This window comes from Phoca vitulina, unplaced genomic scaffold (assembly GCF_004348235.1).
Source record: "Phoca vitulina isolate PV1807 unplaced genomic scaffold, GSC_HSeal_1.0 scaffold14, whole genome shotgun sequence".
NCBI lineage: Eukaryota > Metazoa > Chordata > Mammalia > Carnivora > Phocidae > Phoca > Phoca vitulina.
In genome coordinates this window covers 1,817,889-1,838,003 of record NW_022589717.1, presented here as the reverse complement: position 1 = coordinate 1,838,003, position 20,115 = coordinate 1,817,889, and the positions used below count along the sequence as shown (strand labels likewise).

The window sequence follows — 20,115 nt, the reverse complement described above, 5'->3', positions numbered from 1 at the left end:
ATTCTGGAATGAATGTTTCTCTACAATCACTTTCCCACAAACTATTAATCTTTACTTGCTTTGATTCAACAACTTTTCTCTTTTTCATTCATATACCACATCTTCCTTCCATATCAAAATTAACTTCTCAATCATTAGATAATATATACAAATTCAACAATCTTCTTCTAAATATGTATTAAATGACAAAGGTTAATGTCTAGTATCATCATTTAATTTCCACACTTACTTTGAAGAGTGAAAATACAATTTTACATCTTTTTATAAAAATTAATAAAAAACACCTTTTTATCTTACTCTAGTAAATTTCACAAAGTCCAGATTTATTCAGTATTATAACTTTTACCCGTAATATATTGAATTGTGTACACAGCCCACATTCTACAAGATGCTTAGCAAAGTCTGTGATTATGAAGAATGAGATGAGGTAAACCCACAGCCTCCCTGCTACTCACATAAGGAAAACCTCTCCATCATCCTAATGATGGAGAAATCTAATAAGCAAGCTAGCCAAAAGTTGGAACTAAGAAGAAATAATCATGCTTCTTATAACCTCATAAACTTCATACTGCCTGCACACAAAGATAAAAGCTGGGACAGTTCTAAAACTGTATCATCCAAACTTCACCAGTTTTCTAAGAGCAATTTAGATTCAATTTACAACTTTTTATTAACTCAAAATGGTATTCCACTATACTGCATTTGTTGAATGCAGTTCAAACATTTTCTAACCTACAAACATCAGGGCTTAAATGCCCAAAATAAGTTTCCCAAGTATAGTGAGGAGGACAAAAGGGTAGAAAATTTATAGCAATAATCTTATAGGAAAATATTTAAAATTAGAGTTCATGAATGGATAATATATCCATTTATAATTATAAAGCAAGACTACACTGTTAACTGATTTAATAGAGAAATATGCCCAACATAGAGTACATCATTAGTTTTTGATGTAGTGTTCAACAATAATTCATTAGTTGCATATAACACCCAGTGCTCATCACAACACATGCCCTCCTTAATACCCATCACCTGGTTACCCCATTCCCCCAACCCCCTCCCTTCTGTAACCCTCAGTTTGTTTCCTGGAGTCCAGAGCCTCTCATGGCTTGTCTCTCTCTCCAATTTCTTCCCATTTGTCCACAATAGCCAAACTATGGAAGGAGCCAAGATGTCCTTCAACAGATGAATGGATTAAGAAGATGTGGTTCATATATACAATGGAATGTTACTCAGCCATCAGAAAGGATGAATACCTACCATTTGCATTGACATGGATGGAACTGGAGGGGATTATGCTAAGTGAAATAAGTCAATCAGAGAAAGACAATTTATAAGACTATCTTACTCATCATTTTGAAGACCAACATATCTTGGACTAGGAACAAGCATTACTCGAACATTTTCAAGCTTCCCTTTCACAATATGCATGAATTGGTCAAGATGACTAGAAGGTGGTTTTGTAGTATAAGTTAAGAAAGCATCATCAAAGTTGATACATAGAGTTTGAGGTTGGTAATGATTTCCAAAGGCCAAACGTCCCTAAAAGATAGATAAGAGAAATTATGCTGTAATATACAGACCATATATTTTTCCTTAGTTGACCTAATAACAAACATTTTCAAGCAACAACTAAATGATTCCACTTTAGCACTATACACTATCCATATTACTCCACTGATCAATTTAGACCAGTGTTTAAAGAAATCTAAGTACTTGTGAATAAGTAGCCCTTAAGACCTAATAAATGTGTGCTAAGATGGTATTGGCGTTGAAATAATTCTTTCACACTTTTATGAACTTTGGAACCCCAAAATTACTTTCTTAAGTGAAAATTTCATTTGCAAAAATAAGAGTTTCATTATTAACCCACCAAACATTAATTGCAGCAGAATTTACTTACTGTGCTCACATTGACCTTTATGACTGGAATAAGCGATCTCCATGAAGATGTCGGGTCTTGAGATTCTGTTTTTACTTTAACTCTGAGAAAAATAAAAATAAAAATAGACATACATAAGAAAAGCTTAAATAGCTGAGAACACAGCTGACTTCTTCATAATACACAGTAATACCAGCTGTGACTTTCCAAATACATCTAATGATTGCTCCAGTAAACAAATAATGACAACATCTAACAGAATACTAATATCTCTCAAATATCTCTTGGAATGCACTCTATCATATATCAATTTTTAGACTGGCAAGGTATAATAACAAAATTATGTTTTTAGAGTAATAAGTTTTAATGACAAAAGTATAAATTATGATATGCTGTCATTACATGCTCCATTATACTCACTATAATATGACATTCTATAAGACAACCTAAATTACTAAAATTACAAATAACCAAGGTACAAGTCACATTGATATTTTCTACTGTTTTAAGCACTTTTGACAACTCAGCTGATCCTTTCCCTTCCTTATCCCCATCACTTTGTGACAGAATAATTTCCTCTCGGTAAAATGAAAATGATAGGCCAAGAATAAGAAAAAAAGAAATTGGCCACACACAAAGTACACAAAATTTAAGATATGAAAATTTCACAGCAAGTCACTAACGATTTCAGATGAGAACTCAAGGCATAACTCTTCAATAACCCAGTAACTCCTAAATCATATTTCTGAGGCCATCTCCACTAAGGTAGCCCTCAGTGCTTAAAACTAAATTTGAAACTGACCTCACTATCTCCCCTCTAACCTGCTCTTTCTCTGAGGTTCCATGAGCATGACCACTAATTAAATTAGAAACTGGATTCATTATTAACTCATCCTTCTTACTCATTCTCCACACCTAATCTATCACTGTCTTATGGATTCATTTGCCTAAGTATATTTAGAATCCATCCACTTCTCTCCCTTCTCCTTGTTACCAACCCAATTGATGATCATCTCTTCCCTGAATTGTCACAACATCTTTCTTCTTCCTCAATCTGTATAACTTTTATTTCCTTTTGTCTTATTGCAGTAGGTAGTACTTCCAATACAAAGTTGAAAAGGAGTGGTTTAAGGGGACATCCTTATTTTGTACCTGATCTTAGTGAGAGAGCTTCTAGTTTTTCACCATTAAGTATATTGTTAACTATAGGGTTTCTGTAGATATTCTTTATCAAGTCAAAGAAGTTCTCCTTTATTCCTAGTTTACTGTGAGATTTTAATCATGAATGAGTGTTGGATTTTGTCAAATACTTATTCCGCATCTATTGATATGATCATTTGGTTTTTCATTTTTAGCGTGTTAATTGATTTTTGAATGTTGAACTAGCCTTGTTTACCTAATAGTTTTTTAAGTAGATGATGAGGACATTTATTCCCAATTAAATATTTCATGGATATTATGTCCAAGGCACCGAGCTGAGGTATTGGGGATACTGAGAATATGACAACTGTTCTGTTTTGAGGGAATCTGTACCCTAGAATGGGAGTAAGAATAGTTAAAATAGGCAATTTTAGTGCAAGAAGTGTTACCTTAGGAAAAATAATAGAATTCTGTGGGCACACATAGAAGGATCAGGGAGACCTGAAGGGTGAATGAGTTAGGCAAAGAAGATGAGTCTTCCATTGAGAAGAAACATCATATACAACAAAGAAGTTGTTTACTGAGGCTAGAGTGGATTAAGGTGGGAAAGAAAGAAATAAGACTTTCTTTGTTTGCAGATGACACAATCATCTGTGTGGACAATCTGGAAGAACTGACAAAACTCCTGGAACCAATAAGTGATTATAACAAGGTTGTGGGATTCAAGATTAATAATAAACAACAATCACTTTCCCAAATACCAGCAATGAACAAATGAAATTTGAAACTAAAACCACAATACCATTTACATTAGCACCATAAAAATGAAATACTTAGATATACATTTAACAATATATATAGAAGATCTACATAAGGAAAACTATAAAATTGTGATGAAAGATATCAAGCAATCAAATAAATGGAGAGATATTTCATGTCACTGATACGAAGATTCAATATGATTAAGATGTTAAGTTTTTCCTAACTTATCTATAGATTCAATATAATCCAAACTGAAATCCCAACAAGTTGTTTTGTGAATATTGACAAATTGATTCTAAAGTATATATGGAGAAGCAAAAGACCCAGAATAGCCAACAAACCACTGAAGGAAAACAACAAAGTTAGAGGACTGACACTACCTGACTACAAGACTTACTGTAAAACTACAGTAATCAAGATAGTGAAGCACTGGTGAAAAAATAGATACATAAGTCAATGTAACAGAAACAATGTAGACAGCCCAGAAACAAATAAAACAAAATCATATATTTGTATCTTAACTATGTATATATGTGTATATATTTATGTACATGCACTCAAAAGGAAAAAACACAAATAGATAACAGTAGTTATCAATATGGAGGAAAGTAGGACTAGTAAGCAGAACAAGACTGCTTCTTTTTACATTATATAATTCTTTATTATTTGAATTTTTAAAGGAATTATATAATTTATGTGAATGTAAGTTTTAGTCAAACTACAAAGAAAGACTAGGCTGTGTTTAGGTGAGTAGCATCGACGATATTCTAATAAAAGTAAATGTTAAATGTTAGAGATTAATAAAATTCAAGTGTGACTATGAACCTTTCAATTTTGGACTGGGTTCTTGTTCTTCCATTTTCCCGTGTTTTATCATCCTCTTTCTTGGGTGGAATTATTGTTGGTTCCAAACCAAACAATTCTTGAAGACGTCCATAAAGATCCGAACGATTATAGACATGAAATTCAAAGTCATTGACTGTGATGTATAATCTGGTTTCTGCCTTTGGATCTAAAGATACCAATTACAAAAAAAAAAAAAAAAAGTTTTTAGTCAACTTTTTTAAAAACTTCAAAGTTTTTAGTCAAATCTTTTCTCACAGCTAAAGTAACTCTATTTTAAAACATAATTCTATGATCAAGAGAATTTCAAAAACTTAAAAATATATAATTTATATAATATATATAACTTATAAATATACAAAATATATAAACATATTTTATTTTTTTAAGTTTTTTTTTTTTTCAGATTTTATTTTTTTGTCAAAGAGAGAGAGAGCATAAGCGGGGGTGGGGAGTGGTAGGCAGAGGGAGAAGCAGACTCCCCGCTGAGCAAGGAGCCCAATGCAGGACTCGATCCCAGGACCCTGGAATCATGACCTGAGTCAAAGGCAGACACTTAACCGACTCAGCCACCCAGCCGTCCCTATAAATGTATTTTAAAAATATATAAAACACGAGCAAAAGAAAGAAAAAAGCTGATGTTACTGTAGTATTCCAATTTAGCATTCTAAAACAACCTGGATTTCTAAATTCTGGCTGTATAATGACAGAATTTAAAGATTTTATGCTAAAAATAGCAAAGTGGCCTTTACAGACCAAAAGTAAAACTTTATCCTAATAATAAATTTATAATAAAGTATATGAATAGCAAAATGTTCAAAGTATGATGCATTTAAACATCACATTAGTATTTAAATTTTTGCATCACAGAAACAAAGATTTTTCATAAATACTAGTTTATTTTTTAAAACTACACAATACTAAGGTACGCGTGCGTGGCTCAGTTGGTTAAGCATCTGCCTTTGGCTCAGGTCATGATCCCAGGGTCCTGGGATCGAGTCCCGCATCGGACTCCCTGCTCAGCGGGAAGCCTGCTTCTCCCTCTGCCTGCCGCTCCCCCTGCTTGTGCTCTCTCACTCTCACTCTCTCTTTGACAAATAAATAAATAAAATCTTAAAAAAATTTTTTTAAATAAAACTACACAATACTAAAACCAAGATCTTATAAACTGTAGACTTCAAACAATAATCTTCTCAAATAAAAGACATAATTACCTTAGATATAAGTAACAATAGTAATTATTAAATCCAACAACAAAATGATAGATGGGGCACTTGTTTCTACTGAGGAAATAACCTAAGACACTGTATCACATGTCAACCAAAGGGGGTCAGAAAAAAGGTACCATAGTGCTTTCTTTAGTGTGTTCTTTTCTTATACATGTTTTTTTTGAGATTGCCTTTTTTTAACCTTTATTCATTTTTCTCCCTATCAAATTCAATTGAAGGACAATTAAAATTAGATATGATCAGTTAGAGGGCTTATTTTTTTAAAATGGCTATGGAGAACTGTTACTTTCATTGCAGTAGCTTAAGCTGTGTTTAAATATGAAGTATACACCTTTAGTAATATACCAAATTACACCAAAATTAATTCCTTCTCTAGTTACTAGAAAATAAGAAAGCGTAAGAAATGTCAAACATCCTAAATAAATGTAAATTTTAATTTAAATGAACAAAAGAAAAATACTGTCACTCACACTTCAAAAATAAACCTTGGAAAATGAATCAACATTCATTTTTTATACAGTAATACTTTTAGTTCTACTCCAATCTAGGTTTTTTTTCTCACCACTTCCTAAGATAATTAAGAAAAGAAAAAGATAAGCCTAATCCTTAAAAACAAACAAACAAACAAACAAAAACAATGTTTAGGAGCTTTAATTTTTCTGGCATTTTTCAAATAGCTCTTGACCTATGTTTCCTCCTATTTCTTCAGATTTATCACAGGCCTAAAAACTAAGACAATCCCCTAAACTATTACAATCAAGTGTTTTGCCCCTTTTTCTTGTTATAGGTCAAATTCTTAAAATTAAAATAAAAAGAATAGGAACCACTGTTTTTTAATACATTTGGAGCATTCTAAGACATGATAGTAATAAATACCATCATCCATTTTTAAGTAAATCACCAAACTCTATCACTAATTAGGGTTAAACCTTTCCTCAGTAATCATCCACAACCTCTTCCCAAAATGCCAGGGTCAACTATCCAGAAAATTACTCAAATATTTCCAATTTGATACATTAACAGGTATCTCACACTTGACATTTCCAACCGAACATCTGCTTTTCTCACATGACCAAACGTAATCCACAGTATTCCCCATCTTATCAATAGGAAGTCAATCTTTTCAATTACTCAAGCCAAAAAAATTGACTGCTCTCTTTCGTGTCCCAGATAGTATCAGCAAATTCTATCAGATTTCCTTTGAACATATATCCAAAATCCAACCACTTCTCACCACTCTGGCTCAAGTCACCATCAACTTACACCTGTTTTAATACAAGAGCCTCCTAACTAGTCTCCATGCTTCTGCCCTTATTCCCCTTATGTGGGTGCTTTACACATCTTTACAGATCTTACAAAAACCTACTGAAAGCGTGTTACTCTTCTGTTCCCTAACTTTTTGATGGCTTCCCCTCCCATTCAGATTAATATCAAGGTCCTTTAAGTGACCTATAAAATCCTATAGGATCCATACTCTTCTCTCCTAATCTCTCCAAAAAACTGGTCTCAACTTTGGTAATGATAGGAACAACCAGGAAATGTTCTTCCCCCAGACATTTACAACTCATTTCCTTACTTGTTTCATGTTTCTGTTTAACTATCCCCAAACAATAAAACCTTTACTGACTTCCCTATATAAAACAGAGCCCTCCCCACAAACCAGCACTCCCTATTCTACTGAATCTGCTTTTATTTTCCTCAATGCCATATTTTCCTCACTCATTCCTCAAGGCTATATATATTTACTCGTTAATTACCTGAATCCCTCCCAACTTGAATGAAGCAAGATCTGTAAGAGAAGGAACTTGCTTTATCCAATGTTGTATCCCTGGTACCTGCAATTCTTAGCATATAGAAGGACTCATTTGTTTGAAAGAATAACAGCATCTTACCACAAATCATACTCCTAAGTAAAACAAAAATATCCACACACAGATCTTAGAATTTTTGAAAACCCTATATGCAGAAGCATAGTAACTGCAAAGTGGTATATTTTTCTATTCCCCCATTGATCTATACAAGTAGGAATGAATTATTATGCAATTCTTCAAGGTCATAAACTACTCAATCAAAATTTACCTCAAAACTCATTTAGGTCACTTGTTTTCAAATTTACTTACAGAATAGTTTACCAGGGTCCCTGAATACAAATGCCCTGATCATTAGGACCATGTTATAAAAGCCAGTGGATGAGCTGTAGAAGCAGCAACAGGGAAAATTAAGAGTCTGAACTAGCCCCTAATTGGATCAGCAGTGATGAATAAACAAAAAGTGACTGTATAAAAATGGAAATAAGATTCCTCTCAATTTCATCACTAACTTACTGGACATGCACAACTGATTCTCTTCTTTCAGTATAACTGATATGATTTGAATGTGGCTACATTAACTTAATAAGGACACCAAGGCACAAAGATAAAGGTATTAATCTCTGAAAACATTTTGACAACATTGACAAACACTAAATACTTGATACTAAAATACTGGAAGATCCCGGGGCGCCTAGGTGGCTCAGTTGGTTAAGCAACTGCCTTCGGCTCAGGTCATGATCTTGGAGTCCCGGGATCGAGTCCCGCATCAGGCTCCCTGCTCATCAGGGAGTCTGCTTCTCCCTCTCCCGCTCCCCCATCTTATGCTCTCTCTCTCTCTCAAATAAATAAATAAAATCTTAAAAAAAAAAAAAAATAAAATAAAATAAAATAAATAAAATAAAATACTGGAAGATCCCCTCAACAATACCTACCCTATCTTTCCAACTTTTTTGGCATTAATATTTATTTATTGTTGCCTCCCCCCACTAGATTGCAAACTCCATTAGAGAAGCATTTTTCCTGTTGTGTTTACTACTAATTCCTTAAAACAATGCCTGGTACATAGGAGGTGCTCAATAAATATGTTAAATCTTTAAATAGAAATAATAAGTGGGTTTTTTAAAATAAGATTGAACATGGACATTAAGGAGGGCACATAATGTATGAGCACTGGGTGTTACATAAGACTGGTGAACCACTGAACTCTACACCTCTGAAACTAGTACCACTCCATATGTAAATTAATTGAATTCAAATTAAAAAATGAAAAACAAAACAAAAATAAATAAGATTGAACAAAATGCCTAGACCACTCTTTTCCCTCCAAAAATCACTTTAGAAAAATAATAGCAAATCCACAAGCATTTTAAAAGCACCTATTGATTTCGTATTTTAAAAGAGAAAGATTTAGCTGAATTCACAAAGCATTTTTTAATTTGTTCTGCTGGTTCTATTTGTTTCACCTGCATTAAAACTACTATTCCAGCCAGCAAGCTATGTGATTAAACAATAAATCAGAACTCCACACCTGGCTTACATGGCTGTATTCTCTTCAGGGCCTTTGTCCAGGATCTTTTCTGTCAATAATCTCAGCTTTCTGTGATCCCCGGGAATATTCTATATAGCGATACACTTTCCAGCCCCCTACCCCATCCTAACATACACACAAAGATGCGAAGTACTGGCACACTTACAATCTCACCCTCACACAGTAAATCCATACAGCGCCACACACAGAGGCACCCCACACACATTGTGCCTGTTGATTTGGAAAGGTAACCTCATAAATAAATATCTCTGCTGAAGATGAGCACATTCCCGAAAGATAGACATCTTTTCCAAAGACACGTATCTCCTCTTCCAAGGAATGTGCATGTACACACACACACATACATGCACACACAGCTTCTTTAATTAAAAAAAAAAAAAAAAAAAAGTTGGGGACTCCTGCATTGGATTCTCCAGAAACTGGAGAAAGTAGTAAATAAACAGTAGAAAGACTGTTAAGACTAGATCCATGTGACATTTTTACTAATGTGACCTAAGGCAAGTACCTTAACCACTGTGAGCCTCATTTTTCCCATCTATAAAATAAGAATATGGGACACCTGGGTGGCTCAGTTGGTTAAGCCCAAGTGGGGCTCTCTGCTCAGTGGGGAACCTACTTCTCCCTCTGCCTGTTGCTTCCTCTGCTTGTGCACACTCTGTCTCTCTCTCTCTCTCTGACAAATAAAATCTTTTTAAAAAATTGTTTAAATAAATAAAATGAGAACATCTCTACCTACCTGTAGGATTGTCATACAAAATAAATACTAGTTTCCTTGTTTCTGCAGGTCAAATTCTTACTAGTCATATAAATTATGCATTCACTTTCAATTTATAAGTATTTTTTTAAAAAATAATCTTTCATTGGGGCGCCTGGGTGGCTCAGTCGTTAAGCGGCTGCCTTCGGCTCAGGTCATGATCCTAGGGTCCTGGGATCGAGCCCCACATCGGGGGAAGCCTGCTTCTCCCTCTCCCACTCCCCCTGCTTGTGTTCCCGCTCTCGCTGTGTCTCTCTCTGTCAAATAAATAAAATCTTTAAAAAAAATAAAAATAAAAAATAAAATAAAATAAAATAATCTTTCATTTCATAATATGATACAATGTTAATAATAATAAAAGCAGCTCATCTCTACTGAACATATGCTCTGTTCCAGGGACTCTTCTAGACACTCTATTCAGCTAATCTCATGTAATCATCACAGCAACCCTGGCAGTTGAAGCCCAAGATTACACAACTAGAAAGTAGTAGAGAGAATCCAAGGTTCTAAATACTAGGTCTTAACCACAAAATTACTTATCAATTATATTAATAAATGCAATGATGGTTTCAAAAAAAAATGTTATTAATCCCTGAAAACAGAAATGTATCAAGAATCCAGTTATTTCTTCGTAATTTCATGAAAAACTGATCAATATTCAAAGCTTAAATGCAATATTTAAAACTGTTAAATTCTAGTAACATTAGATCTCTCAATGACATTTATTTCTCCTGGGAATTTTAAAAGCAGTTTTTAAGTTTCATTCATTCTGATGACACTGAAAGTCAAAGCAAAAAATTTAATTTATATATAATTTAAGAAAGGCATAATCAGTTGACTCTTTTTTTTTTTTTTTAAGTAGTCTCCATGCCCAGCATGGAGCCCAATACCGGGTTTGAATTCACAACCTTGAGATGGGAGACCTGAGCTGAAATCAAGAGTTGGACACTTCACGGACACTTAACCCACTGAGCCACCCAGGCGCCCCAGATGACTCTTTTAAATCTCATCTCTACACTGACATTGTTCTATCACTGAAGGCAGAAATCTTTTTCTCATATCCTTATCATCTAATATTTACCTAATGGACCCCCCAAAAATATTTGTTAATAAATACACAGATAGATATAAATTATAAATATAAAAGGCTCTTCACTTAATAAGTAGTTAATTTATGGAGGAAAAAAAGGTAAATGAATGTTGTAGAACTGCTTAAGTCTCCTGAGCAAACAGCTAATTGAGACTTCTTGTTTTCCAAAGGGAAATTAGGAAAAGGGCACTTACTTAATTATGTAATTGGGACACATGCTATTTGTAGTAAAAAAAGCTAAAATGCCAAGTGCTGCCAAGGCCTTGTGATACTTGGAATCAATACTTAGTACAAAGACAAAATAGTCTACTGACCTTTTAAATTGTTAAGGGATTTTTATTTCCTGTATTTAACAAACAAGATTTAGATGCTACAAATTTAAAGTACTAGATTATATTAGGCTAAAACTTCTAAATGACAAAATAACAGAAAGGGACATACTTTACCATCATCCTTTCACTTCTTAGCAATGTAAGAACTTCTCTAGATAAGAAAGATGCATGCCTAGTTATTTAGATTGGTATTCATTTAAACACTGTATCATCACATATTAAGAGGTAATTGGTTCTGCTACTTATTTTCCAAAAGAATGGCTTAAAATCAACTATCCTAAAAACCAAAATAAAGGTTTTTAATGGTTATCCTCATTAATTAGTCTTTGGCCAACAATCATCTACAGGGGATCACTGATTTCATGACCTAGGGAATATTTTACAACAAATTCTATGTTAAACAAATTAGATGTTAATTCTTTTTTTTTTTTTTTTTTAAAAAGATTAAACTGAACTGACAACTCTAAATCTACTCCTGGATTAAATTATCCCAACCAAGCTCAATGGCACAGAATTTGAGCACCTGAACACTCCTTTTCTCTCCTAATAAAATAGTTTTAAAGTTTTCTCATAAAAATCTTAGCCTTACCCAGACAGACCTTAGCCTATCTCTTTGGATCGCTAGTGGCCATTATCTATTCAGGCACACGCTCCAATTAGGTTTCCAAATTTTCCAACAAGAAATGTCAACCATCTCCACTTCTTGCTCAGTTAACTGTGAAAGTACATGATCTGGATCTGACCTTAATCAGTAAGAAGTCCTATCTAGACTGTAAGGTCTCATGAGTGAATGTAATTCACTATTTTAATATATATTCCATAATATTGTTCAACTTTTTACCAAAAGCTCAGTTTGCAGCCTACCCATTCTTCTATGTACTATATTCTCTCTCTGAATCATGCTAAACTAATAACGTATTTAGATCAAACTGCTTATTCCTGCATTGCTATTTGGCATTGTGTCTTTATTTTGGAAAGGTGTGACTGAGCACCTTAAGAATGGCATCCTCTGTAACAGAGAATTTTTTTTTTTTTTAAGATTTTATTTATTTGACAGAGAGACACAGTGAGAGAGGGAACACAAGCAGGGGGGATGGGAGAGGGAGAAGCAGGCTTCCCACAGAGCAGGGAGCCCTATGCGGGGCTCGTTCCCAGGACTCTGGGATCATGACCTGAGCCAAAGGTGGACGCTTAACAGCTGAGCCACCCAGGCGCCCCGAGAATTTCTTTTAAAAGCACATGAGAGAGAAACTTCTTTGACCCTCAGCAAAGCTGTGCTCTTCTTGATGAACACATAGATTTAAATGTTGAAATGTAGGGAAAACTATGAGCAAATAATTAGAATTGCAAATGTGATAACTAATAAAGTCTACCAACTTTTTTTTTTTTAAAGATTTTATTTATTTATTTGACAGAGAGAGACACAGCGAGAGAGGGAACACAAGCAGGGGGAGCAGGAGAGGGAGAAGTAGGCTTCCCGCGGAGCAGGGAGCTCAATGTGGGGCTCGATCCCAGGACCCTGGGATCATGACCTGAGCCAAAGGCAGACGCTTAACAACTGAGCCACCCAGGTGCCCTTGGGTCAGTTACTCTTGATCTCATCTATGTATTTTGGTGAAAAGCAATCCACTTTAAGGAGATAAAATGAAGTAATTATTTTCTTCAAAAAAAAAAGCTACAAACAATTTAAGATGTATTCCGCATGTCTAAGAAAATTCTAAAGTGGGCAACCTCATTAGGCTTAGCCTTAAAACTTGCAGTTGTCTCTGGATACTACAAATTATCATATTCATTCCTCCCATAAGCTGCCACCAGTGTTTATATATAAGAATTTTCAAGAACCTATTTGGCCACATTTAACAAGCCTGTTTTATAATACAAGGAACACTAGACTGGAAGTTAGCAAACCTAGGTTTTCATTCTGGCTTTACCATTTATTGATAACAGGAATTTCTGTTTTTCCATCTGCAAATCGATGATTTTTGAGATCATTAGTTGTTTCCAAATTGATAAGGGATTTTGAGAAAATCAGTTGTTTCCTAATTGTGTAAGTCCTTGGAATCCTGGGGTAAAGAGCATGGGGTGGGGGAGGGGGGATGTTAGGTCAAATGGGCCTTCTCAACTCATATCCCTAGTTTCATTGGTTCACAAGAACATCTTAAAACACTGAAAAAAAAAAATACAATAAAATTTCTAATATAAATATATAAAAAGGCATTTTTTTAAATATAAACAAGGAGAATTTTTGTTTCAGCTCTGCTGAAATCTCATTAACAATAAAGCTTATGATAACTAAACGTGGGGGAAAAAAAAACTAAACTGAGATTAAATCAAGAGAGCACATCATTGCAAGATTAACAGAAGCATGACATGCAGCAAAAACATATGGTCCTAAAGTAAATCTATCTCTAAGGGACAAACTAGATAGACTTTACAAACCAAATTCGAGGCAGAAATACTGGGCCTGTTCAAAGTTAAGTGAATGTGTCAAAAGCTGGGACTGAACTCAAAAGAACTTGGCTCTTAGGAATGAGTGCCAGCCATCTCTGAAGTACAAGTAAAATATCTTTACTTAAATTCCACTTTTAAGGCATACAGTCAAATAAAATATCAAAAATAATCAGGAATATTATCTCCACAAAATTTAATGTGAATAGTGTAGGAAAGTGATTCAAAATTTTGAATATATTCATATTTGATAAAAGTCAAAACTTAAAAGATTTCCAGTGCACTAACATATTGACTATCTAAAGAACACTTTTTCCTGTGAAAATGCTTAAAGCAATTGCTTAAAAAAAAGAGGTAAAAAGGCAGTGTGAACAACTGATTTTCTAAAACCATAGACTTAATAACACACAGCCATTCTGAATCACATAAGACAGACTGAGAAAAGTCTATTCCAAACTACCAACAGAATACTTTTATCATATGAAATCACTTAACCTCTGCTCAAAATTATTTAATAAACTCTTAATTTTTAGAATACTTTTTCCAGACATGAAATCCGCCCATTCTTTCTAGTCATTCTGATTTCATTAACTCTATAGATGCCAAATTGTCATCAATTTATGCCAGTCTTTTCAAGGAAAAGTACATGATGTATTATGTTAAAGGGGAAAAAGCTATGTGGGAAATGCAAGGAAATGACAGTTAAAAAAGACTAAATAATAATGAATAGTGAATTCAAAAGTAATTTAGGCTAGCTCAGTCTTGTGGTAAGTTTAACAACTTTTGGAACTTTAAATCTATTTTACCATAGAAACAAAGTTAAAAATGATAGCAAGATTCCTAAGTGTACCGACCAAAAAAAAAAAAAAAAAAAATTAATTGGAAAGTTCCAAAGTTCTACAGACCCTAACCACCATTTCAGAATTTTAATGTGGGGTGCCAGAAACACAGGTAGTCCTAATAGCTAAGAAAAGGTGGAAGGGTCTCATCATCTTCTGACACTACTCTCCAAGGCCCCATCTAAAATCTTCTAGAGCAGTAGTTACCAAAGTATGGTCTGGGGACCTTTGCAGGGATCCCAAGATCTGTTCCAGGGACCAAAAGGTCAAAACTATTTTAACAGTGTTATAATTTGAAGATGTTAAACTTTTTCTCAATCATTCTCCCATGAGTGGACAGTGGAGTTTTTTTTAAAGGCTGTATGTATGATACATGGCACTTTAACAGACTGAACATAAAAGCAGAAGTGAGAATCCAATTATCTTCTATTAAGCCAGACATTAAAAAGATTTGCAAAATACAGAACAATGCCACTCTTCTCACTATCTGGTTTTCTTTTTGCTTTAGAAAAGTTATTTTTCATAAAGTATGGTATTTATTTTAATATATATGGCTTTATTATAGATATTTTTAATGAAATAAAAAATATTTCTATAGTTATCAGGATTAATTTTTTTTTAAGATTTTATTTATTTATTTTAGAGAGAGAGTATGTGAGTGTGAGCAGGGGGAGGGGCAAAGGGAGAGGGAGAGAGAGAATCCCAAGCAGGCTCCACACCCAGCACAGAACCCAACACAGGCTCAGTCTCAGGACCCTAAGATCATGACCTGAGCTGAAATCAAGAGTCAGACGCCGAACCAACTGAGCCACCCAGGCGCCCCCAGGCTGAATTTTGAATGCAGCACATATCAATATAAATTACATAAATAAAAGCTCTTTGGGGTCCCCAGTAATTTAGAAGAATGTACAGTTACTGAGATTGAAAAGTTTGAGAACCACTATTCTAGGCAGTAAAGTCAAGGTTTACATTCCTTGAAGTCACTGGTATGATTAATGTTGGGTAGGAGGGTTAGGGGCACAGGAGCACCTATAGAGTTGTGCAATGAAGACCTTGGGAGAAAATTCTGAGGTGATAAAATACTGATGATAAAAGCAGAGCTGGAAGAGTCTAGAACCTTCATTTCCTCTTTCCTGTTCATCCTTAGCATAGTAGATAAATGAGAATTAGTAGCAGTGTCAGGTAGGACTATGAAAAAGGCACAGAAGCTGAAAAATAAGAAAAGTGTCTTAGTAGAAATGATTAAAGACTACTAGGAAGTCCATTTTAACCACAGAATGGGTTAGGTCCACAGATGTAATAGGAGGTAAGGCTTTGGGAGTAAGAGTCATACTGAGGATAACCCTGAATAAATAATATGCTTAAGTAAATAAATTTAACCAGGCAAAAGGAAAGCTGCTGAAGAATTTTCAGCTAACTGGTGATAAAATCAGAGTTTATAAGTGCCAAAGTTTTAAAAAATATTTTTATCTATTATAAAATGTGAAACGTTTTAATGTCCATAAATGAAAACACTGATCATATAACTAAAGACTTCAAATACATAAAAACATGAAGACTCACCATGTTGTTTCTGTTTTGGATTATACATTTTCCACCACCGAAAAATTATAAATCCATCTTGAATTCTATGCAAGATAAATTACAAAAAGTGAAAACTTCAGTAACAATTTACTCATTTAATTATTATAAAAAGCAGGCAATTGATAATGAATATGAAAATACAGAAAATTCTCAACAGATCACTGGTATACATAAATGCTTCACAATCTCTAGTTAAAAAAGGAAAAGAAAATTTACGTAGCTCTAAATTAGATTATTCTATTTAGGTAAAATTTAATACCAGATCATAAGTAATAGGAAAATGAAGTGCTAACAGAGAAACTTTTTTTCTTTTATAAATGATAATTTTTAAATGGTGTAAAAACTATATAAACAAAAAGCCAAATCTTGAAAGGGGGACATTAGGATGCTAACAGAAACTTTTAAAGATACCCCTTCTTCTCTGTAGTCATATATAACCTCATGCCTCAAAAGAATGAACTTATAGCCTCTCAACCTTTACTTTTTACTTTTCTTTTCAAAATAATTTTAGACTCACAAAGAAGTTGCCTCTACTATTTTAAATGAGGTATGAGTATTGCCAAACCCTACCACCTCTCAAGTAATTTAAAACTTTGAAGTTCTAAGTAACAAATGTTAAGATAATCACAAAAATAGAGTAAGCTTTTCTTTCAAGGCCTACAGAAGAAAGAACATAGCAAACATAATAGTTGTCATTTCTTATTATATTCAGATTTGTGTTTCCTCCTTACTGTAAAATTAAAGTAGCTAACAGATACTAAACAATTCTTAAAACTTATTACCTATAATAAGGAGCTAGTGGATGAGTTATCAGCAACCCTGATCCTTGTTTTATGTAACAAATGACCACCATGAATTCTACAAGAAAAGTGGTCAGGTAATTTAATGGCTCAAGTGTTCATCTAGGAATGAAATGAGATTATTCGTTTCTTTAAGCTGCTATTTGATAAACTTTGTGCCAGTCTAAACCTTAGCTAAATTAATCTGATAAAAATATTTTTAAACATCAATTCACCAGATATTATTTACAAAAAAAATTATTTTTGATTTATGGATTTTAAAAAGCAAATATTAAATATCATCAGAAAAAAATTTTTACAATATTTCAAGTTTGTTTAAAATGAGTTTTTTGTTTTTTGTTTGTTTTTTTTTTTACCTAATAGACATGTCTTCTGTAATGTAATAAATTTCACGAACCATGACTTTTCCAGAAAGAACAGAGAAAGAGAAGGACCCTGTTGTAGGGGGAAAAAAAAGGGATTAATGGAATTGTTTTGATCCAGAGTGAGCACTTAAAGCTTAAAATAATCTTAGCATTCAGTTTATTCAATAATTAAATGTTCTCTCCTGACTCCCTCTTGATACCCTTCCAGTCTTACTAATTTTCTATTGCTCTTTCCTCAAATATAACAAAAAGTACAGGGCGCCTGGGTGGCTCAGTTGTTAAGTGTCTGCCTTCGGTTCAGGTCATGATCCAAGGGTCCTGGGATCGAGTCCCACATGGGGCTCCCTGCTCGGCAGGAAGCCTGCTTTTCCCTCTCCCACTCCCCCTGCTTGTGTTCCTGCTTTCGCTATCTCTCTCTCTGTCAAATAAATAAATAAAATCTTTAAAAAAACAAACAAACAAAAGTACAGTAAGTACCATCACTATGAACTGAGCTACTAAATAACCATATGAAGACACTGAATAGCTACTTCATATGAATAATTCCCTTAATTATGCACAACTTTAAATAAACCCCAAAGCAGTGACTAATTCACCAACTTTCTCCATTAATTTCTTTGACTCCAGGAACCAGTCATTGCCTCAAATTAGTGGAAGATGACTTATGTTTCACAGAAATTTTATTTATGTCCTCTAAGAAGTACTCTAAGGAAGGCTGGAATGGTTCTAGACAGTGACCTCTCACCCTTTTCCCACTAATTGAGGGCTTTCCGAAGCATACTGGTTCCAAATAGACCCTCATATCTGCAAAATTCCCACTTATGAGTAGTTGGAAACTTAAATTAACAATGCAGGTCACAAAATGAAATGCACAAAATGATTCCAAATTATAGATTTTTTAAGTATGGGTTACTGAAAAAAAAAAAAAAAAACCAGCAAAAACCTCACTGTGCGTTAGAAACTTTCTTTGGATAGTAGAATCCTGAGAAATTTTTATTTCCAATTTTGTATGTGCCTATATTTTTCAAATTGTTTTAATGAGCATCTTTTATAAGAAAAAAAAAATCCAAAAGTTACTATAGAAACACTTTAAGAAATAAGAATGAGGTAAAGAACTTAACCAAGTGATAGAGTCATAGAGTGCTGCATGAGAGAAATTTCAGTTAGGTTAACGTTCATGAAACAAAGGTAAATTTCTAAAGCTACTACCACTAATAAAATATAAATTTGTAATATATATCTCGAGATTATGCAGAAGAAAAACATTCAATGTTACTCAAACTTACCAATATGGATATAGCCATGTTTGTATAATCTATTAAGAACCAGTGTTAAAATAAGACCAACATTTCGAGAATTGTAATATGTGAGATAAATAATCCATCCACAGGATAAAATGGTAGCTGTTGGGAGAAAAAAATGCAAAAGAATCTCACTGTAAGTTTCCTTTACAATCACCTTAATCTCAGTAAAAATTTATCGGTAAAAGTTCATTTAATTACACCCAGGCCTGGGGTGCCTGGGTGGCTCAGTCAGTTAAGCGTTTGCTTCTTGATTTAGGCTCAGGTCATGATCTCAGGGTTGTGAGATTGAGCCCCACACGGGCTCCATGCTAGGCATGGAGCCTGCTTAAGATTCTCTCTCTCCTTCTCCCTCTGCCCCTCCTCCCTCTCCCCTCACCCAATTTTCGCATGCAAGTGCTCTCTCGCAAAAAAAAAGAAAGAAAAAAATACTTCCTTTTTTCTGTTTCCTTTTTCACTGTTTTGTACTCTTTGTTATTAAACATATAAACATGTTCTGGAAAGAGAAAGCCCATATTTCTGAATATTTTGAAGAATATCCATCTTTATCAGGCTAAAAGCTCATTCCCAAGCTACTTCCCACAGGCTACAGTCATTTAAAGAGAAAGAAAACCAATGATTTTTTAAATCAGAGAAAAGGTAGTGTTTTGTTTTTAATCAATAATTTCTGCTTTTTAAAAAAAATGGAAAGAAGTGAGAATTTTGCCCTACTTAAAGGCATATCTATATTAAACAGGCCATTTTATACTATTTTGCTGTAATTGATAAGATAATAACCCACTTTTAAAGAATGCCAGTGAATATGCTACAGTAAATGGTATTTCAAATTTGACAAATTTTTCATGAGAAGTGTATAGTCACCTATAGGATTCATAAAATTCCCAAAAGAACCTAGTTCATGAATATACAAAATATAAAAAAGAAGAAAGCATTTTTTATAATTTCCTTTTACTTAATCATTTTAAAAGTATAACTATTTTCTAAATTAGGACAAAGTAATGTAAAACAATTTAACATGTACAACCATTTAGCAACATCACATTAAGTTTTTAACTTTTTTAATAAGTTATTTAATGTGGATAAAACAAAGCAGGCACTGAGTCAAAATACATTTTCTCAGGGTAGCTTAGACTGACAGTGATAACTCTGATGTAAGTGCTATGATTTACCCACAAAAATTATTTCTAGAACAATTCTTTTGAAATGTTATTTTGATGATATGTCATTATTTTTTCGTTGTAAAAAGTGTTTTGGTTTTTTTTACTAAAGGATAGTTGACACATAATGTTACATTAGTTTCACGTATACAACATAGTGATTTTAATATGTCATTACATTTTAAATTTAAAGACATTTTGTGCTAATTTTTACTGTAAATCACTGTGT

General features: G+C 33.6%; 1 protein-coding gene across 6 annotated transcripts in view; it reads right to left on the bottom strand.

The window, feature by feature from the left end:
- Positions 1 to 20,115, bottom strand: part of KIAA1109 (KIAA1109 ortholog) — a 208,209-nt gene that overhangs the window by 168,722 nt on the left and 19,372 nt on the right. For all 6 annotated transcript variants that reach the window (XM_032412767.1, XM_032412766.1, XM_032412772.1 and 3 more), the window contains 6 exons: positions 18,715 to 18,831; positions 17,420 to 17,498; positions 16,243 to 16,307; positions 4,610 to 4,796; positions 1,904 to 1,985; positions 1,349 to 1,542 (listed from right to left, as the gene is read on the bottom strand). In XM_032412767.1, coding sequence (XP_032268658.1) covers positions 1,349 to 1,542; positions 1,904 to 1,985; positions 4,610 to 4,796; positions 16,243 to 16,307; positions 17,420 to 17,498; positions 18,715 to 18,831 — 724 coding nt within the window. The remainder of the gene's footprint in view (positions 1 to 1,348; positions 1,543 to 1,903; positions 1,986 to 4,609; positions 4,797 to 16,242; positions 16,308 to 17,419; positions 17,499 to 18,714; positions 18,832 to 20,115) is intronic.